Below are 19218 nucleotides of genomic sequence, written 5' to 3' on the forward strand. Positions count from 1 at the left end.
ATTACTTGCGAATAACTATGGTGACCTCTACCTTTTCCTATGAGCCATGAGGTTTAGTGATTGGACGTCAAAAAAGAAACGATTTTGTTTCATTTTTGTATATTCAATTTCAATAGGTTGACAGATTAAGGAGACATGCAACATGGACAGTCAGACTGCAAAGCTTTTATTAAGCTTCTGAGTTATTGGTACTCACAAATCACCCACTTGGTCTGATTGTTTCTGACTTTTTCATTTATGTGATATTTTTTATTGCTAATACTATGTCAGATTTGAGATATTTCAATAACTGCACACTCGTAAACACCATCAAAGGAATCGATTACTGTCGATCTATTTGTTATATTCATTTTACTTTATTGGTAATGGGGACAGGTAATGTACAGCTATTGGATTGTATCACAAGATTTGCTGAAATCCAGCTTAATTCACTAAGCCATTCTGACAACTATGTGCAGAACAGATTGCATTGGTTTTTATTGTTTTTTAACTATTTAGGATGTTGCATCATTTAATTTCTTTTGGATAATGGTGGAGTCCCCCTATCAAATATGTCATGGTTCAGGCTTTGCTATTTTTAGACCAAGTCTTGTATTTTACTATGATGTAGCCCCTTGCACAATGGTCATGAGTGATGACACATTACAAATTCAGCGCCCACTCACACATTCACAACTATAACGTGAAGTATAGGGAGCAAGGAGCCCTTACACATTATCGAAACACATTTAGAGATGGTGGTCCCTGGCCGAATTCGATGGTATTCTTTGTTGTTATAGGGTATTCCACATATCATGCACCTGCAGGCCTAAAAACATTGTTTTGAGATGTGCTAAATAAATGTCCTGAGTGAGCATCCCTTCACTGTTTTTTGGGGGATTGATTATCTATGGGTTAGTGTGTTCATCCAACTACAGAAGCGACACCTCTGTGGGTGCAATATTCCAGTATAGTTTTTCATGATACAGTACTATACAACTACCAATCACAGCGGGGTCATAAATTAAAATTAGTATTTATTTTGCAGAGCGTTCTGCAACCCAACACGTACAGTGGTTTTGCAACACCACCTATCAGTGCACAGGTCGCTTAACAATACATAAGCAGCTGCTGTTTGCAGTGCTTTTGTTAAATGCCTTTTAGCACAAAAAATGTATGCATATATATACCACAAAGCAAAAACAATTGTTTCATGTAATTATGGGCCAGTTGTATGACCCTTCTAATTTGCTAAATTGCGTTGTTTTGCAACTTGCAATTTGTGACTCGCAAAACGAAATTTACAACAGTGTCCCAGACACTGTTTGCGATTCTTAATGGAGTCGCAAATTGCCTGCCTCATTAATATTCATGAGGTGGGTGCAATTTTCAACACCATTGTGAATGGCTTAAACGCCCAGGGATGGTGGCCTGCTGGGGTGCAGCAGACCACCATGTCTGGGACTGCTTTTTGAATAAAGATGTTTTTTTTAAGGGGGGCGTGGCTTGCGCGCTGCGGCGAGATGGCGGTTCGCGCTTGATCTCCGTGAAGAGCGAGGGCTGACGGAGACTTTGCCGACGCTGAGGAATGCCCCGCTCAGCGCCGAAGATGGAATATTACATGGGAAACTGCCGTGTATCCTACGAGGGAGTTTTCTAGAGGTGGAAAGTGGCCAGAGTTCACTTTTTGGCATTCTAAGGTTGCGCTTCATGTTTTCACGAGCGGCCGCCATTTTGTTTCTTCTGTGAGGGAGTTCTACTTGCGCTTCTACACGACGACGCTACTGGATTATCCTGTCAGGAGTGGAGGCATACAGGAGCTGGTGACGTTTTTTTTCACCTTTATTGAGTTTATTTTGTTTTTTCCTGCCGCCTATTGCAGTGCTGCCCCTTGTGTGAACTTGTTGAGGTTTTTGCTACCATATTATTCGTCAGACGCACTGCCACTTCCTTATGTGAGGCTTTTTTGCTCTGGGCTTGATTTTGGCTATTTTCGTAGTCGGTGAGGGCCTACTTTCGCCTGCAGCACATGATATTTTTTGTGAGGTGGTTTTTCTGACTGGGTTCGCCTGCCATATTCTCTGTTCGGCGTTTTTTGATGCAAGTACATTATCTCTTCCTGTCCATTTTTCATCTTGCACATTGAGTGTTTTGCAGCCCCTGGCATTTCTTGCTATCACTATAGCTGAGGAGGGGTATTTTGTTCCTATTGAGGTGGCTTGCCCTATGGCTGAGAACATGGCCCCTTCACCGAATGCTAAGGACGTTAAGGAATCTAAAGCATCTCTTAAGAGGTGCAAACAGGTTTCCCCAACACCTGAGCCTGCTTCTAAAGACACTAATTCGACTCTTGAGTCCATCCTGACGCGCCTTAATGAGGTCTATGAAATTGCGCAGTCTACTAAGACTAATACAGATTTATTGCAGGTGGAGGTGTTAGCTATCAGGAATGATTTCAAGGCCCTTTCCCTTCGTGTTTCAGGTACAGAAGCACGGATTAGTGGCGCAGAGGATACCATGCAAAAGCATTCTAGATCTCTCACGCAGATAGAGCGTTCCATGGCAGCATTGAGGAAAGACCTCACTGAACAAGAGGATCGTAATCGTAGATCTAATCTGCGAATTTTTGGTCTTCCAGAGGATGTTGAGAAAGAGGCATCTTCCATGATTGAGTTTCTTTATCAATGGATTCCATCTACACTACAAATTTCTTTTCATAAAGATTTTGAACTGGAACGGGCACACCGTGTCCCCTCCTTTCGCCCCAAGTCTGCTACGCAACCAAGAGCGATAATTTTTAAACCGCTGCGTCATCAACATACAGAGCAGATTTTGGCTCATATGCGGAAGGTTAGAGCTGTCTCTTGGAATGGTCATCGTATCTCAATTTCTCAAGACTTTGCCAGGGACACGGTGATAAGGAGGAAGGGCTTCCTTAATCTTCGGAAGCGTTTGTCTGAGATGAATATCCCCTTCTCCTTTGCTGGTCCCTCAAAATTCCGCATTACTTTCAAAGGTCGTGTCAGAATTTTCGACGAACCTGCGGATTTGGCCTCGTTTTTGGACAATCAAATGGAGTTGCAGATGGAGCTTCAAACGGGGGCTTCACATGTTCCTGGTTCTTCTGGCACCTGATGCGGCTATACATAATCCATTGTTTTTTTGTCTTTGTCAGATCTATTAGTCTAGCTGCTTTTAGATCTGCGCGGTGGTCTTTTTGTCCATTGGTTTTGACGTATTTCTGTCGCCTCTTGGTGCTCCCCTATTATCGTTATGGTGTTTTGGTCTTTAGTGTTGTTAGTTTTATTGTATAAACCCCTTAATTTTTTTGTCGTAGCATCTCATGTTGGCTTGCCTTCACTCCTGGTCGCGTGTCGTCCTGTTAATCCTTGCCTCCCCAGTTTGTTTCTCGACGTATTAGGTCTTGGTCCTTTTCCTTTCCCGTTGTTTGTCTTTGGTATGTGCGTCGACTTTTGTGGTGAATTTTGGTTATCCTATCCTTTTGTGGTCGGTCTTTTTGCTTCATGGTTGTTTTCTGTTATCTCGTATTTTTTGGAGTTGGTCATTGTCTTTTTATTTGCGTTATTAACCTGTTGCTGTATGGTTTGTCTAGGTGTTTTAATTATATCTGTTTACTAGGTATTTATTTATGACTATATTTAGAGTTAATATGGGTCATTCATATAGTTGTTAGTTATACCTTCTTTATTGATTTTTTCATTGAGTGATTTTAGTACATTGTGTTATTAATTGTCTTTTTTGAGTAGGCTAGTTTTTTATAGATGCTTTGTAAGTTGATAGATCTATGCCTCTCTTGCCTACATGTCCACCTACTTAGGCAAGTATACTTATTTTGCCAGTTTTGGTGTATATGGCTTTATTTACTCATGGCCAGTTGTCTATAAATTTGTATATAGATTTTACATATTTATATGTAGTATTAGTTCTCTTACTTAGCTGCCATAGGGATTCACGGACTTCTATATTGACAGGATGTTATATACCGTTTTTAGTATGTTTCACCTATTGTTTCATATTGTATCATATAGTATGCTTTAGATTGTATTTCTTCTTTTCTCTGCATTATGGTCCTCTTTCTCTTGATGGAGTCCGTTTTGGGTTGGTTCTACCTAATAGTAATGTTATCTTTTAGTTCACTTTCCATCAGCTCTTATTGCCTGAACGTGCTTCCTTTTTCTCTCTCTGCTGCTTTTACCGCTCTCTATGATTCATTTTAATTGTTATATATATATTAATTTGGTCAAACATGTTGCCTTTATAGTCTCTCATTTCGCTTATTTTCTAAGTTATAATTGATTCCAGCTCTTAGTTTTTAGATAGTTTTTCTTTTAAAATGTATAATCAACTATGCACTGTTCTGGGGCTTTTTATGCTGTTGTTGTTATTTCTCCTGTTGGCCCCTCGCTCTTTTTCCCATGTCCCCCCTTGTATGAATTTGGTCTTTTTCAGACCTGCCGGATTGGCCCTTCTCTCTCTCTTTTTCTGTTTTCTTTTGCTTTCTTTTTCCTCCTCTTTCCTTTTTTCTTTTCGGATTTCCTCTTTGGTCTCACCCTGTTTTGTGTTGGCTGTTGATGTCTGCTGCTTAGCTCTCCTGGTTGTTGCGCTCCATTTGTCACATAGGGAATATCTTTTTTTCCTGATAATGGTTCTATGTCTGGACTGAATATACTCTCCCTTAATGTTAAAGGGTTAAATCATCCAGTCAAAAGGTCAAAGATTTTGGACTATTGTAAATCTCTTTCTTCGGATCTCGTCCTTTTTCAGGAAACAAAGCTCTCTGCCAAGGAGGCGTTGTTTCTGAAGAAAGAGTGGGTCTCTGATGTTGCTTGTTCGGATGCTTGTGGTAAAAGGAATGGGGTAATTACCTTAGTTTCTAAACACTCTGGGTTATCTATCGTTTCCTCTGAACAGGATACAGAGGGACGTTGGTTACTATCTAAGGTGTCCAATGGTAATGCTGTCTTATTTGTCATGAATATTTATGCCCCCAACAAGGATGACCCGTCCTTTTGGATTGCGATCGCCAAAAAGCTCGAAGATACCCCTCACTCTGGCAATCTTATTGTAGGTGGTGATTTTAACTTGCCAATGGACCTCATCCTGGATAGGCATTCTGCCTTTAACTTTCGTCCCCCTAAAGCCCACAAACAAATGACTAATATGTGCTCTCTTACCCATCTTCAGGATGTTTGGCGTCTTCATAATCCCACTGGTAGTGACTTTTCCTTTTTTTCTTCCCCTCATTCGTCCTTTTCACGCATTGATTATCTTTTGGTTCACTCTTCTCTGGTTCAATTTTCTTCCTCCCCGCTTATTCACCCCATTTTAGTTTCTGATCACGCCGCAGTGACATTTACTCTTACGTCCTTTGTCCCTAGGGCACGAGCTCGTTCGTGGAGACTCAACACAGAAATTTTACATGATGAGTCCTTGGTGCGAGAGTTTTCCAATGACATTGAGACTTTTTTTACTGAGAATGTTGGGTCGGTCAGTTCCCCTGTTGTTCTCTGGGACTCTTTTAAGTGTACTTTCCGGGGTCAGGTCATTAAGTGTATGTTAGGGAGGAATGCAGCCATTAATAAGGAACTCACGGACTTAGCAGATGAGATCAAACGGCAGGAATCCCTTTTTCGTCACTCTCAGGACAAGACCTGCCTCCAGTCTATTAAGAACTTAAAGTATTCATACAATACTATAGTCACTAAGAGAGCTCATATTGGCCTGCAGGCTCAGAAATCTAAGAGATTGCTGTTAAAAAATCGTGCGGGCAAGATTCTTGCAGCCACTTTAAAGTTCCAGGAATCTTCTTGTAATACCTTCCAAATTTCTTCTATTACGGACCAGTCTGGTATGAAAAAATTTCAAACTGCAGAAATCCTTGAGGTTTTCCGTGATTTCTATAATAATTTATATACCCCTTCGGCCCAAGCTTCTTTTGAACAATGTCAGGAGTTTTTGAAGTCGGTTCCTTTGAAAGTCGTTTCGGAGGAAGATAATCAATCATTAAATTGCCCGATTACTTCTGATGAAATCATTTCCGCGATTAAAGCTACTCGGTCTGGTAAAGCTCCTGGTCCTGATGGCTATCCTATTGCGTTTTATAAAACCTTTATTCCTGTGCTTGTCCCGAAACTCCAATCCGTTTTTGATGCTTTTATTAAGGATGGTTCTGTGTCTGGTTCCGCGGCTGATACTACTATTGTAGTTATCCCCAAAGAAGGGAAGGATCACGCAGATCCCAAAAATTTCCGTCCCATTTCCCTTCTTAACATGGAAGCCAAGATCTTTGCTAAAATTTTAGCTAAACGCTTAGAGTCCTTTATTCCTCAATTGGTTCATCCCTCCCAAACAGGTTTCGTAAAAGGACGACTTGCACGGGATAATATTCGTACTTTTTGTCATATTCTTGGTGCCGCTAAGCGATCTAATCTTCCGGCGGCTGCCTTGGCCCTTGACGCTGAAAAGGCCTTTGATAAGGTATCTTGGCCTTTTCTAAGAGCTGTTCTATGTGCACATAATCTTGGGGATTCCTTTATTCGTATGGTTATGTCTCTTTATTCCCGACCTAGGGCTAATATACGGGTGAATGGAGCTACGTCTTCTTTTTTTAACCTTTGTCAGGGCACTAGACAAGGGTGTCCTTTGTCCCCTCTCTTATTTTTGTTGTCCATTGATCCTCTCCTTAGAATGATTGACTCGCATCCAGATATTAAGGGTTTCTCTTTTGGGTCTCATCAGTTAAAAACAGCTGCATATGCAGATGATGTTCTCATTTTTTCTGATGATATTGAACTGGCCATCCCTGCTATTTCGGATACGATTGCTCGTTTTTCAAAAGTTTCAGGTTATACTCTGAACAAAGATAAGACGGAGATGTTTCCTTTAAATGCTTACTGCTTCTCCTCTCATATGGGTTCGGTTGGCTTTAAATGGCAATCTAAACAGCTAAAATATCTGGGCATCTTCTTTTGTTCCACCCTATATGCTACGGCTACTTATAACGAAGCCCAAACTATTCTTAAGGTGAGACGTCTCTTAGAAAATTGGTCTCCGAAACATATTTCTTGGTGGGGCCGTATGCAGACTCTTAAAATGATGATCACTCCTATTATTAATTTTGTTTCCTCTATGCTTCCAGTAAGGCTTTCTGATTCCTTCTTTCATGAACTTGATTTGCTTACTTCTAAATTTTTATGGAATGATAGAAGGGCTAGGATGGCTTATAATTTTTTACGGAAATCTTATGATATGGGAGGCTGTAATTTTCCTGATTGGGGGAAGTATCAAACTGCTTTTCTTGCGTCCCAGGGTGCCCTTTGGTTTTCTTCTCCAGCTATTCATGTTCCAGCATGGTTGACAATAGAACAGGAACTGGCCTCCCCACTGCCGACTGCATCTTTTTTAACTACAAACACCCTTTCTATTCCATTCTCTCGCTCTATTATTTTAGACACTATTGCTGCGGTTCGTAAGGTGGATAAGAGAGTAGCGATTCCATTACATAAAACTAGGTGGTCGTCTATTTGGCGTAATTCTAAAATCAAAATTAATATTGACTCTGAGTTGATGTCTTACTGGGCTGGGAAAGGTGTCTCACTTGTTAAGCATCTCTATGATTCCAACAATGATCCTTCCCCTTTCTCATCCCTTGCTCAACAATTCTCTCTATCTAATTTGGATTTTTATACTTTTCTTAAGATTAAGGTTGCACTTGCTAAAGTCCACCTTCATCCTTCTTCCCCTATGATTACGCTCTTTCAGCTTTGGATCAGATCTGGTCATGTTGCGTCGCGGATTTACAAATTTTTATCGTCCTCTACACTCCCTTCTCAAACTGTCACACAACAAAAATGGATACATCATTTTGATCATAGTGTTACTGCTCATATCTCTTCTGATACCTGGCAAGATATTGGTAAATTGTCTCTTCGTAACAAAATTGCCCCTTCTCTAACACAGTCTAAATTGTTCTCTATTAATCTTCTTCATTGGACTCCCATTCGTCTATATTCACTCAATCTCAAAGAAGACAACTTGTGCTGGAGCTGTGGGCTTCTACCAGGCGATTTTCAACATATGTTCCTTGATTGTTCCCTTCTCCACCCCTTCTGGGATTTAGTTCACAAACACCTCATGCTCATCTTTAACATCAAATTCCACCTGTCTTTTCCATTAGTTCTTTTGGGTCCGTTGGCGGCCCCAGTCCCTTTGCCCTTAGATCCCATGGAGTTACAGTTGTTGGACCTCTTGTTAACTATTGCAGTCAAAGTAATTCTCATGGAGTGGAAATCTTTTTCGTCCGTCTCTTACCATACGTGGTGGGCTTGGGTTTCCTTTCTACGAAGTGCTCATACGTCAGTGGACCATGCTCATCTCTCTCCTTCTATTTCCTCTGGTGTTTGGAAAGCCTTAGACTCGTACATGGAGTTGGCATCTGAAGGGTTGGTGGAGCAATATCCCTTTGATTTGTCTGGTTAGTGTTGTCCTGTGTGTTGGGTGATTCCTCTGGAAATCCTCTCCTCTTTCTTTTCTTCTCTCTGTCTCTCTTTTTCTTTCCTCCTCTCTTTCTTACTCTTTCCGTCTTTTCTTTTTTCCTTTCTTCTCTTTCCTCTTCTCCCTAATTTGCCATCTGTGGGTGATACTTTTGATATATATCTTTGCCAGTTATCATTTTGGGTCTTCCCTTCTTAAGTAATTTATTTATCGGATGTCTGTAAATTAATGTATGACAATGATTTGCTCTCCTATTTATTAATTCTACATTAATGTATCTATTACCTTATTGTCCGATATCAATTGTATCACTTTGGCTTGTATCTTATGCTTCATATTTGCGCTTTTAAAATAATAACATTCTTTTGAAATCAAAAAAAAAAAAAGATGTTTTTTTAATGCAGCACATTTTCCTGAAAGAAAAACGGGATGCATATAAAAAAAGTTTAATTTTTTAAGCGTATGCACCCCTTCCCATTTACAAGTGGCTTACCACCTTTTTGAAATGGGTGATAAACTACAAGTGTTTTGGGACCATAATTGCAGTCACAAAACCTTCCTAGATTGAAGTATGACTCGCTATTAGGAAGGGACGCCCTTGGCACACCCCTTTCTAATAGCAAGTCGCGAACCCTATTTTGTGAGTCGGTAACATAGGGCAGACCTATTTTGTGGTCGCAAACGTGCCGATTTCCTATTTACGACCGCAAAAAACGGTCCTACATCTGGCCCCATATGTCATATCACATAATTTTGCCCAAATTTCACTTAATGTGTTTTGGTGTATTTTAGAAGATTAAAACATGTTGAAGTATCATATCCCTACAGGGAAAATGTCACATTTAGAGCAAGGTAAGAAGAAGGGTTCGTGGCGATGTCCTTGCAGTGATGCCCGAACAATCAAATCAATTTGGTGTGGTTAGGTTTATCCCTGGGAAGTAGTTGCTAGTGAAGGAACACAGATGTGCATAACTTTTCCTCTGGGCTGCATGTGGTGATGCTGGTGATTGTCTGTTCCTGTGTAAGAGCTGTAAATTTGGGACTTTATAAGACTAAGTTGTATTCCTACGCTGCTAAAGTATATTGCAATTCTTGAGGAAGAACAAACTTTCAACTTGTTGATGTAGCACAGTGTGAGGGTGTGTTTGTGAAGGTTTGAAAAGCATGTTATTCAAATTCACCTACCAGGTTGATCCAGAACATGCATAAGTGTACAGAGCAGCATCTAAGAGATCTTGTTTTTTCAGCTCCTCTAGCATGGCCATAAAAGATATCATGGCAAGGCAGCCTCCACCAGACCCCATTAAAGCAATAACAGGCACGTCTTCCTGAATATGGACAAAACAAGAGAAATCAGAAAAAATATGTTTTTGACATATGGACTGGTCTAACAAAACTAAATTAGAGAATGGAGTTTTGTCTAGAGAGATATATCAAACATTACTTTTGAATGGAACCCAGGCAAAAATAGCTGCCCTACATAAACAGGGAAATAACAGCTGCTCTCCTGCCTGTCCACCCTTCCCCCCACATACACGGTGCCAGGTTTTACCAGGTGTGGAAGCGTTGTCCCCACACCCGGGAATACCACCAGCAGTTAATCACATCCATTAATTACCCAGGATACCACTGCTGGCGACTAACAATCCGGACCGTAATAAATAGAAATACAAGTCGGACTGTAATTAAAATTGTGAAATAGCTTCCTGCGCGTCTCCTGCCTCATGCATGGTTCAAATACGGAATAGCAGGACATAACTGTCCTCATGCAACATGTATTTAGAAGGAATTGTCATTATCAGAGGCATGTACATGGCAACGTATGTGAAAAGTAAGGAATAACACAAACAGGCTCAAATAAACTTAATTTGGAGTTGATTTTTTTTTTAAGTGGAACTCGGGAGAAAGTAAAGTAACAATTTCTGAGACAAAAAAACATGTAAGCAAACAAGTACGCTGACTTTTAAGTTTGCAATAAACATAGTCATAACAAGCAGGATTTTTTGTGGGGAGAACGTGTCAAAGAAGTCCCCTGTGGTTTCCATGCAGTGCAATGAACCCCCATGAAGTGGTGGCATGTAATGACATACAAGGAGTGTACATTACATAACAGCTAGGACTTTAAAAGGACGTGCATGAATGTAGTCCCTAAAAATGTTGGGGCAGATTTACCAGCCCCCTGCGCCGCCGGTGCGTCACGTTGCGTGACGCTCCGGCGGTGCAACCTGCTGAGTCATATTTACAAGCACAAGTAAAGCCACCCTGCGTGACTTTACCTGTGCTTGTAAATATCCCCCTTTTCCCGCAACACTTTGCGTGTTGGGGGTGTGACATGGATTTTGCTGTGGGGGTTCCCATGCAACACACATGTCCACTGATGTATTTCCAGATTTACGAGAAATCTTAAATCTGGAAATGCATAGGAATGCTACGTCACCCTAGGGGTGGGGTAACAAGGTGCCACGAGGAGAAATGTATTCATTTTTCCTCGTTTTTTTCCTCTTTCAATGCGTGCTGCATTCTACAGCACACATTGGAAGAGGAAATCACCTCAAATGATTGTTTTTGTGTAGGAAGGTAACCCTTCCTGCACAAAAACAATCTCCCCACGACGTAGGCATCCTTGCACCATGGTGCAAGGGTCCCTGTGCCGGCGCATGGCAGCAGTTTGTGCGCCAGCGCAGGGAGAAGCACTGAGATGCGACATATTGTTGTAAATATGTTGCATACCTGTGCCTCGAAACTAACGCAGCACGACGCAGCAAAATGACTTGCAGCACCGCGCTGCGTTCGTTTCTTGTAAATCTGCCTCGTAGTTCTGAATTCATGATCGTATGCAATTTGAATGGTATCATGTCTAACTGCATTATTGTGCAGTGCTTTATTAAAAAGTTATATTGTGACATCTCTTGAGTGTTTGAAAAAAAAGGAATAAACAAGTCCCCAACATTAAATCTTCCAAACATTTTTCACTGTGTAGCACAGCACGTTATGAGCCTAGACATGGCAATGTTTGCCAAATCCAATACGATGCAGAACTTTCTAGCCTATGTACATGTATTGCATACAGACACTAATACTGCAAATTACATTTTGACCGAAAAATTGCAATGAAGAAACTAAATCTTAAGGAATGCAAAAAATGGCCATTAGAGGAAAATGTCCCGGAGCTAGAAACACATTAAGGAGCAGGAAGTGAACTCTCTTCACGTCCCCATCCCCACCAATGGAACTAGAATGGGTCGTGTTACGGAACAGGAGGAAGGAAGTCCTTGAAACCAAGGATGGATAGGGGTAATACAGAAAATTGGTGGTGCGGAAACTAGGGAGGAGCATGGAGCTACATTATGATATTCCCTATAGCCAGAAAGCACACTTTATAAGTGCAGACCATGCTATTTTATCTGACTTATATGTCCATGCTTATGCATTATCTTGCCCCTGTAGCCCCTGTAGCCACGTGCAAAATGACTGTTCGGGAGGTTGTAAGAAGAACCCAGGAGACAAAAACAAAATCACCTTCCTTCAATCCTCTCCTGCCACCCCATCAAGACATCCTATTGTTTTTGACTCCACATGTAGCCCTGTCCATCCACATGGAGCACAGTGGCATTCCAGCACCGATGTCAGGATCCCCACCATTGTCAACCAGTGTGCAGACCCTCTTCATCATTAATACTCAGGCACCAGGGATGGTTGTATACAGCCTCCAGTGCCTCTAACCTTGCTCAATAGATGTCCATGGAAATCTCTACCCAGAGCACCTTGGTTTACTGCTAACTGCAGAGCAACAGCATGAATGAATGATTGTTCAGCATACCAACATTCAAGCTAGAATTATTCAGGTTTTAAATCTGCTAACTTGCATAATGATGACATAACTAGAAACTACATTTCACAGTGATGACATCAGTGTCAATTACATCATGAATGTCTAGCAGGAGCCATCCTGGCCTTAACCATGATGCAGAGGGCAGTCGCTGCCATAGTTGTTCTAACCAGACACTAGTTTGAACACGTTTTGGCAAAGTCCACAGATATGCCTTTGGCAGTGGGTAAGTTACTTTTTCATTTTTTTCAAGCACATGCCACAAAAATAAAAAAGAAAGAAATGTGACAACACCTAAACGTAGCTGCCATAAACCTGCAATAGAAATGTTCAATTTAAAAATATTCATATCATTTTAATAAAACATTAGGGGAACTTCCGAGAAGACTGGCACATTTATATGTAGATAAGTTATATTTAGGTTTTAAACTCAACACAGGATCATATGAAAAAAAATACTATTGGATCTGAATTAGAGAATATATAGTTTACACACAAAAGATTAACTAAAAAAACTATATGAAATGGAAAGAAAAAACCATCAAACTCTACCTTTCAGACTTACATGAAGGCAATGAGTTCGCAAGGCTTGAATCTAGGGGTGAACATTTGTAACAAAAAGCAGAGGCATGTGTTGTAATTAGATAGGAGATAAGGTATTTATTACTTGTTGGGCCCTTAAGTTACAGCAATAGCAGATATGTACTGTTAGATCGCCATCGTCCCTTCACCTTTTTGTATCATTGAGCTTCCACTCCACTCTACTGCACTCCACACCACAATACACCAAACACCAGCATTCTCTTACATCATTCCCTTTCAGCATTTTAGACTCCAGGTCAGACATAGAGGGAATGAGGTAAACACATCCCTTTCTTAAATTTCTTTTTTTTTAAATAACAGCCATTCCCTTGCATATAAAGGAGAGGGTCAATCATTCACAATTGCTCAATGTCCAATATGTCTACCTTCCACATTAATTAGCAACAACCTTTTAAATTCTTCCATACCCACACATACCCAAAAAGTCAACAAATAGGAGTTTCAGAAACCCCACACCTCATGTTAATTGAAGAAACAAGTGAACAACTGGGTTTTGATGACCTCTGCACAATGGTTCGAGAAGTGAAGCCTTGAGATCTCCTTGGGCATCACGCCCTGTGTACCAATTTGCCTTTACTGCATTCCTGGACTCTATTTTTGCTGTTTTTACTAGCTATGTGGTCCCCCTTTAAACATGGTTAAATTGGCGTATCCCTGATTGGTGTATTTAACTTGCCTATAAATTTAGAAAATGCACCCAAGCCGTGGAAGCAAAATACCATCCGTGGACTGCAGCAACTTTTGTGCCATCCACAAAGTTGGCATGTAAAACATGGTTTCCGGACTACCATGTCCAGCTTGACTGCAGTAAACCAAAAACCTGCTGCCAAACCTGCCAAAATAAACCATTTAGACAGACAGAAAAGCTTGCTTTTAAATATTAATAAGTCACCTCTAAGTACACCGTGTAGCCCACAAGGTAGGGTGCCTTAAAAATGTGATGTGTAATTAAATTTGGCATGTTCCTCCATTGACTCATCCCTATAAACTATTTAGCTATTTTCACTAGCAGGCCTATAACTGAATCACTTATACGAAACGGCTACAACTGTCATTCAAATACTATTTGTAATACTTACTAAAAGCCCAATTCAGTGGTCAATAGTTATTAAATATTTGAGAAAGTTAACTTTTTTCCCTGTCTGAATCTATTGAAGGCTAATTTATATTAGCTTTTCAGCAGCAGTCTAGCCAAGTGCTTGACCTCAATGAGGTGTAAGAACTGCTCTCACTGCAAAACAATGGGTTAGGCCTGTTGATAGGATTGACTAGTTGCAGGGTCTTTGATCCCTATCAGCCCAAGAAGGACAGCTGAAGAGTATCAATGGAATATCATTAACTTGAAATGGAAAGAGTTGAGGCTTGCCCATTCATAGTTTAGTGTAGGGAGAAACCTGAAGAAATGAAAGTATTTGTCGCTAAGGCTCATACTAGCCAAGCTGGCATTGAACGCAGAGGAAGGGAAGCTACCACCAAAACAGGTTTGAAGTGGACACAGGGGAGGATGTTGCTCACTTCAAGTGCCCCACCTCTGGTTGAATGCAAGAGCTATGCACAATAGCTTCTCCATCTTGGATTTGCAGTAGGGCAAACAGGAACTGCTGGAAAAGTAGCTAAAGTTCTCCCAGTGAAAATGTTACCTAATTGGCTAGGGAAGAACCACAAATCACTTCCACCCTATAGCTAGTTCCAACAATAAATATAGCACCCCAAGGCACTTTCTTCTGAATACTTTTGGGATCTGCAGAAGATTAGAATAGAACTAGACAAGCTGTCTCTGACCTGAGAGGAGCCCAGAATGACTGGGCCTCCTTATCTACCCAGGAGAAACAAGTGGACTTCTTTGTGGCTACAGTGACACAAGAAGGTGCAAGAGGCCTGGACTAGACCCTGCAGGTGGAGTGTGTCTTGCCACCTAAGGTCCTGGGAGCCTTATAAGTGACCCAGAGGAACTACCCCAGAAACCCGAACAAGTAGTGCCCATTGTACTTGCATCCAATTTCGATGCACCTTCCTCAGACACAGCTTCAGGTTTGTCCCGCTGGAGGATTTTGAGCTCCTCAAAAGAAAATTAGGCCCTGATTACGACATTGGAGGTGTGTCAGCAGTCCGCCACACCTGCACCCCACTGCCACACCGCCAAAGCCGCCCCGCTAGATTAGAAGATTATTCCTGGTCTGGGAGGCGGTGCTTTGGTGATGAGCCTTGGAAAGGCACCACAATGGGAACACCAAAGCAAGTTTCTGCACGGCATGGACTGTGCAGTCCATGTCATGCAGGAACAGGGGGTGCATAGAGACAGGGGGACACACAATGTGCCCCCCCCCGCCTGCAACCTCGCCCTGAGGCAACAGGGGACCCTGTGGGACAACCCTTAGTTTCCTCCTTGCCACACTTTTCATGGCATGCTCACTGCCATGCAAACTGTGGCAGTGAAGAAACTCATAGTATGCCTGCCTCGCCAGCATATTGTGGGCTCAGTCCACTGCAAAACCACCAGGGATCGTGGATCCCTGGCAGTAGCAGTGGTCCCATGGTGGTCCAACCACCCAACTCTTCATAGGATTGTTGGACCGCTGGTGAAGTGGTAGCTGCAGCGACACAGTGAGTTTGGCAGTCCATCGGACTGCCAAACTCATAATCAGGCCCATAGTCAGAAGGTAAAACATTTAACTATGATGAACCGACTAAGGTCCTTATCTAAGCTTCCATAGTCATTTGACTATGATGAACCCACTAAGGTCCTTATCTAGGCTTCCATAGTCATTAAGACAGAATTTGTAATTAAAATATTAAAAATTCATATGTTTGCTATCCTTTGTGGTTTTTGTGTCAATTTATTCATTAAAATGTACATTATTTTTATAAATTGGTTTGGTGTTTGGACTTTATTACTGTTTTATATTGCTCACGGTCTTTAAACATTGCCCTAATTTAAGCCTGTCTGCCCTCTGCCATAGCTACTAGGGGGTGGAGCTCATGTTACTTACGTGACTTTTGGATTCACCCTGACAAGCTAGTGTTATTTTCCTTTGAGGTGGGTAACAACCTATCCCAAATATGTATCCAATTTCTTAAATCCTATCACCACATGTATGTACACTCACAATGACACCAAACAACATTTATGCATGCAGGAGATATAGTCATGGATGCCAAGTAATGCAAGAGCCTAGACTGGGTATCCTTTGACTTCTCATGAAAGGGTATTATTTTTCTCCAGCCTGGCACACCACGTAGTAATCCCCCATGCAGCTTGTAATGACAGGGTATTACACTCCCTCAACTTCACATAATGCTGGGTACTCACTGCATACAACCTCTGTCGACAGGGTGCTACTTTTCTCCAACTTCACATACCATGGGGTACTCCCCCATACAACTTCCAAAAATAGTTTACTGCTCTTTCACCAGGTTGCACACACACAAGGGTACTACACTTGTGTTGTTCGTTAAAAGGCTACTACTCTTCCTAGCACCTGTGACACTTGGACACACACAACATGTATATATCTTCAAAACAACATGCAGCTCGTTATTTTGCCATTTTCCCAAACTGCTATCTACAATAAAATGCTCACACATTACTTCCAAAACAACCTACAGGTAGACAATTTCAACTTCCCAATCTCTCTTACAGTACAACGAATTTAGCAAACTACAACCATTAACATAAACTACACTTATAAAACAACAGAAGTCAATTTAAACTAAAAATTACTAATCTGACACATTTGTTACCAATAAGAAGCATATGGCACATCTCAATAAGCAAGAATAACCAACCACTAATGAACCTCACGGTCAGTGAAAAACAAGGCACCTCTCTTAATGAAAGTACATAGAATAATACAGACTCCATGGATCTTGTATAACCTAGCTGATTAACTGAATGTCAGATTTCAACATCACAATTGAACAAATGCAACACAATGGTTCGCCTTCTCAGGACTTGAGGACACAGTAAACTCTAAAATAACATAGTCTCATTTCTTCTATTAGCCATGCGGGCTGGGTAGTCTTTTTTTCAAAGTCTACAGACCCATCTTAATCATGTTTCACTGTTTTATCATCTTTCATGATGTCACACTCTACATACACAGCACCTCCACTCCGACATTGGTGACGCACACTCACGAGTAACTAGTACTGCTATGCCCCAAAACACTACACTCCAATACTAAGTAACTCGCACCAGACAGGAAAGTCCCCATTTACCTGGTGTTATACACTGTCACAAGACCTGAGTCCAATACCTTGACCACAGTGCTCGCAGGAGGATCAGCGTCCCTACTAGTTACTCTGCACTGGGTGCAATAAAATATGCAGAGTGCCTTTTACTGTTGCTATTAGGGACTGCATGCTATCCTCTTCCAAATCGATCAGGCCTTATGCGCTCGCCAGGGTTCATGATTGTCATGTGATGCACCACCCATTAGAGATGCAGCAGCTTTATGAGTTTTGTATGAGTACAGAACATGTGACACTTGAATTCGAATGGATCAGTGTGCAACTGTTGCAGTATAGTAGCACCAAAATCTCTTACATCTTTCCTCTCAGCATTCGAGACTCCAGTTCAGACATACAGGTAATGGGGACATGCAATATAAGACAGCAAATTTTACTGTACTTCAGATAATGAGTTCAAAATCAGCATTGCCTGCTACGCAACCAAATACAAATTTACTGTCAAAGACAATGCTTGTGCCAAAGATTAAAACTAAAGCATTTTATCTACAATATCAAGTTACCTTTCACTCTAACAATCCAATGTGATGAATAAACAGAGATTAAGAGGATGAGTGAGCTTTCACTCTAAAACTATTTTCCCTTTCGCTATCTTTCCTCTCACTGGCCTGTGTTTCTCTTGTGAAGACACTTCTAGTTTCACTTTCTGAGATAGTTCTGCATTTAATTCCTAGCTGAGCTTCCTTGCCAATTATTTTAGTTGTTTCACAGCAGAAGGTGCAGTAAATAAATGTAGATTGAGAAGCTGCAATTGTTAGTCAATAGATCTTTACAGGATAAATCAATAGGGTTTCACGTATGACTCAATGGTACCCATTTTAAGTGATGTTACCGCACACCGACTTAGCAGCCAAGGTGATGTGTATACTCTCAAGTCAGTGAACCCTATAATGGTCCCTATAACAGCAAGAGGCTGCTTAGGACAGACTTTCCCTTCAATATGAGATCTGTGCCTTTTAGTGGTGTCATGTTGGCAACATGCAAAATGAACAGATGATGGACGGAATGCTGAATGAATCAAACACGCCATTCCAGTTCAGACCCAGCCATATGCAAACCCATCTTGAAGCTGTTCCCCATGAGAACAGTCCAGCCCGAACTACCCAGCCAGGTCTTCCCTGGACCAGAAACAAGCATCCTGGGACATGTATTAGAGTAACAGCCCTCATCAGCCATGCTAGCTTGAATCTGGTGGTGTAGTGAGCACGGGACCCACGTCTGGGCATACCCTTCCCACTTAGGGCAACAAATGCAAAAAGAACAGATGATGGACAGAATGTTGAATTAATCAAACACTCACCCCCAGTCACAGGTCTGGGTTTAATCCATCTTTTTGTTGCACGCCACGCCATTCCAGTTTAGACCCAGCCATATGCAAATCAGCCTTGACCCTGCACCCAATGGGGACAGTCCAGCCCGAACTGTCAGGCCAAGTCTTCCCTGGACCAGAAACAAGCATATTGGGACTGGTTTCAGCTAACACACCTCATCAGCCAGGCTAGCTTGAAGCTGGTGGTGTAGCAAGCATGGGACCCACGTCTGGGCATACCCTTCCCACTTAGGGTGACAAATGCAAAAAAGAACAGATGATGGAAGGAATGCTGAATTAATCAAACACTCACCCCCAGTCACAGATCTGGGTTAAATCCATTGTTTTTTTGCATGCCACACCATTCCAGTTTAGACCCAACCATATGCAAATCAGTCTTGACCCTGTTCCCCATGAGAAAAGTCCAGCCTGAACTGCCAGGCAAGGTCCTCCCTGGAACAAAAACAAGCATCCTGGGACCAGTTTCAGAGTAACACCCCTCATCAGCCAGGCTAACTTGAATCTGGTGGCATAGAGAGTACAGGACCCACGTCTGTGCATACCCTTCCCACTTAGGGCAACAAAGGTATATGTAGGACAGCTAATACATGCTGACCAGAAAGAGATAAATGGGTTACTAATTTCCTTGGTTCCGTCCCTCTGCTTTATACTATTTATCCTATCACAGCTTCCACTAATAAAATTAATGCATTAGGATACTACCAGATAGTTTTAA

General features: G+C 41.5%; 1 protein-coding gene across 1 annotated transcript in view; it reads right to left on the reverse strand.

Moving 5' to 3' along the window:
- LOC146809856 (cytosolic phospholipase A2 gamma-like) overlaps positions 1-19218 on the reverse strand; it is a 1073925-nt gene that overhangs the window by 816965 nt on the left and 237742 nt on the right. Inside the window, exon 4 of the mRNA XM_085616718.1 lies at positions 9679-9821. Coding sequence (XP_085472844.1) covers positions 9679-9821 — 143 coding nt within the window. The remainder of the gene's footprint in view (positions 1-9678; positions 9822-19218) is intronic.

This window comes from Triturus cristatus, chromosome 7, assembly GCF_964204655.1.
Source record: "Triturus cristatus chromosome 7, aTriCri1.1, whole genome shotgun sequence".
In the NCBI taxonomy this organism is placed as follows: domain Eukaryota; kingdom Metazoa; phylum Chordata; class Amphibia; order Caudata; family Salamandridae; genus Triturus; species Triturus cristatus.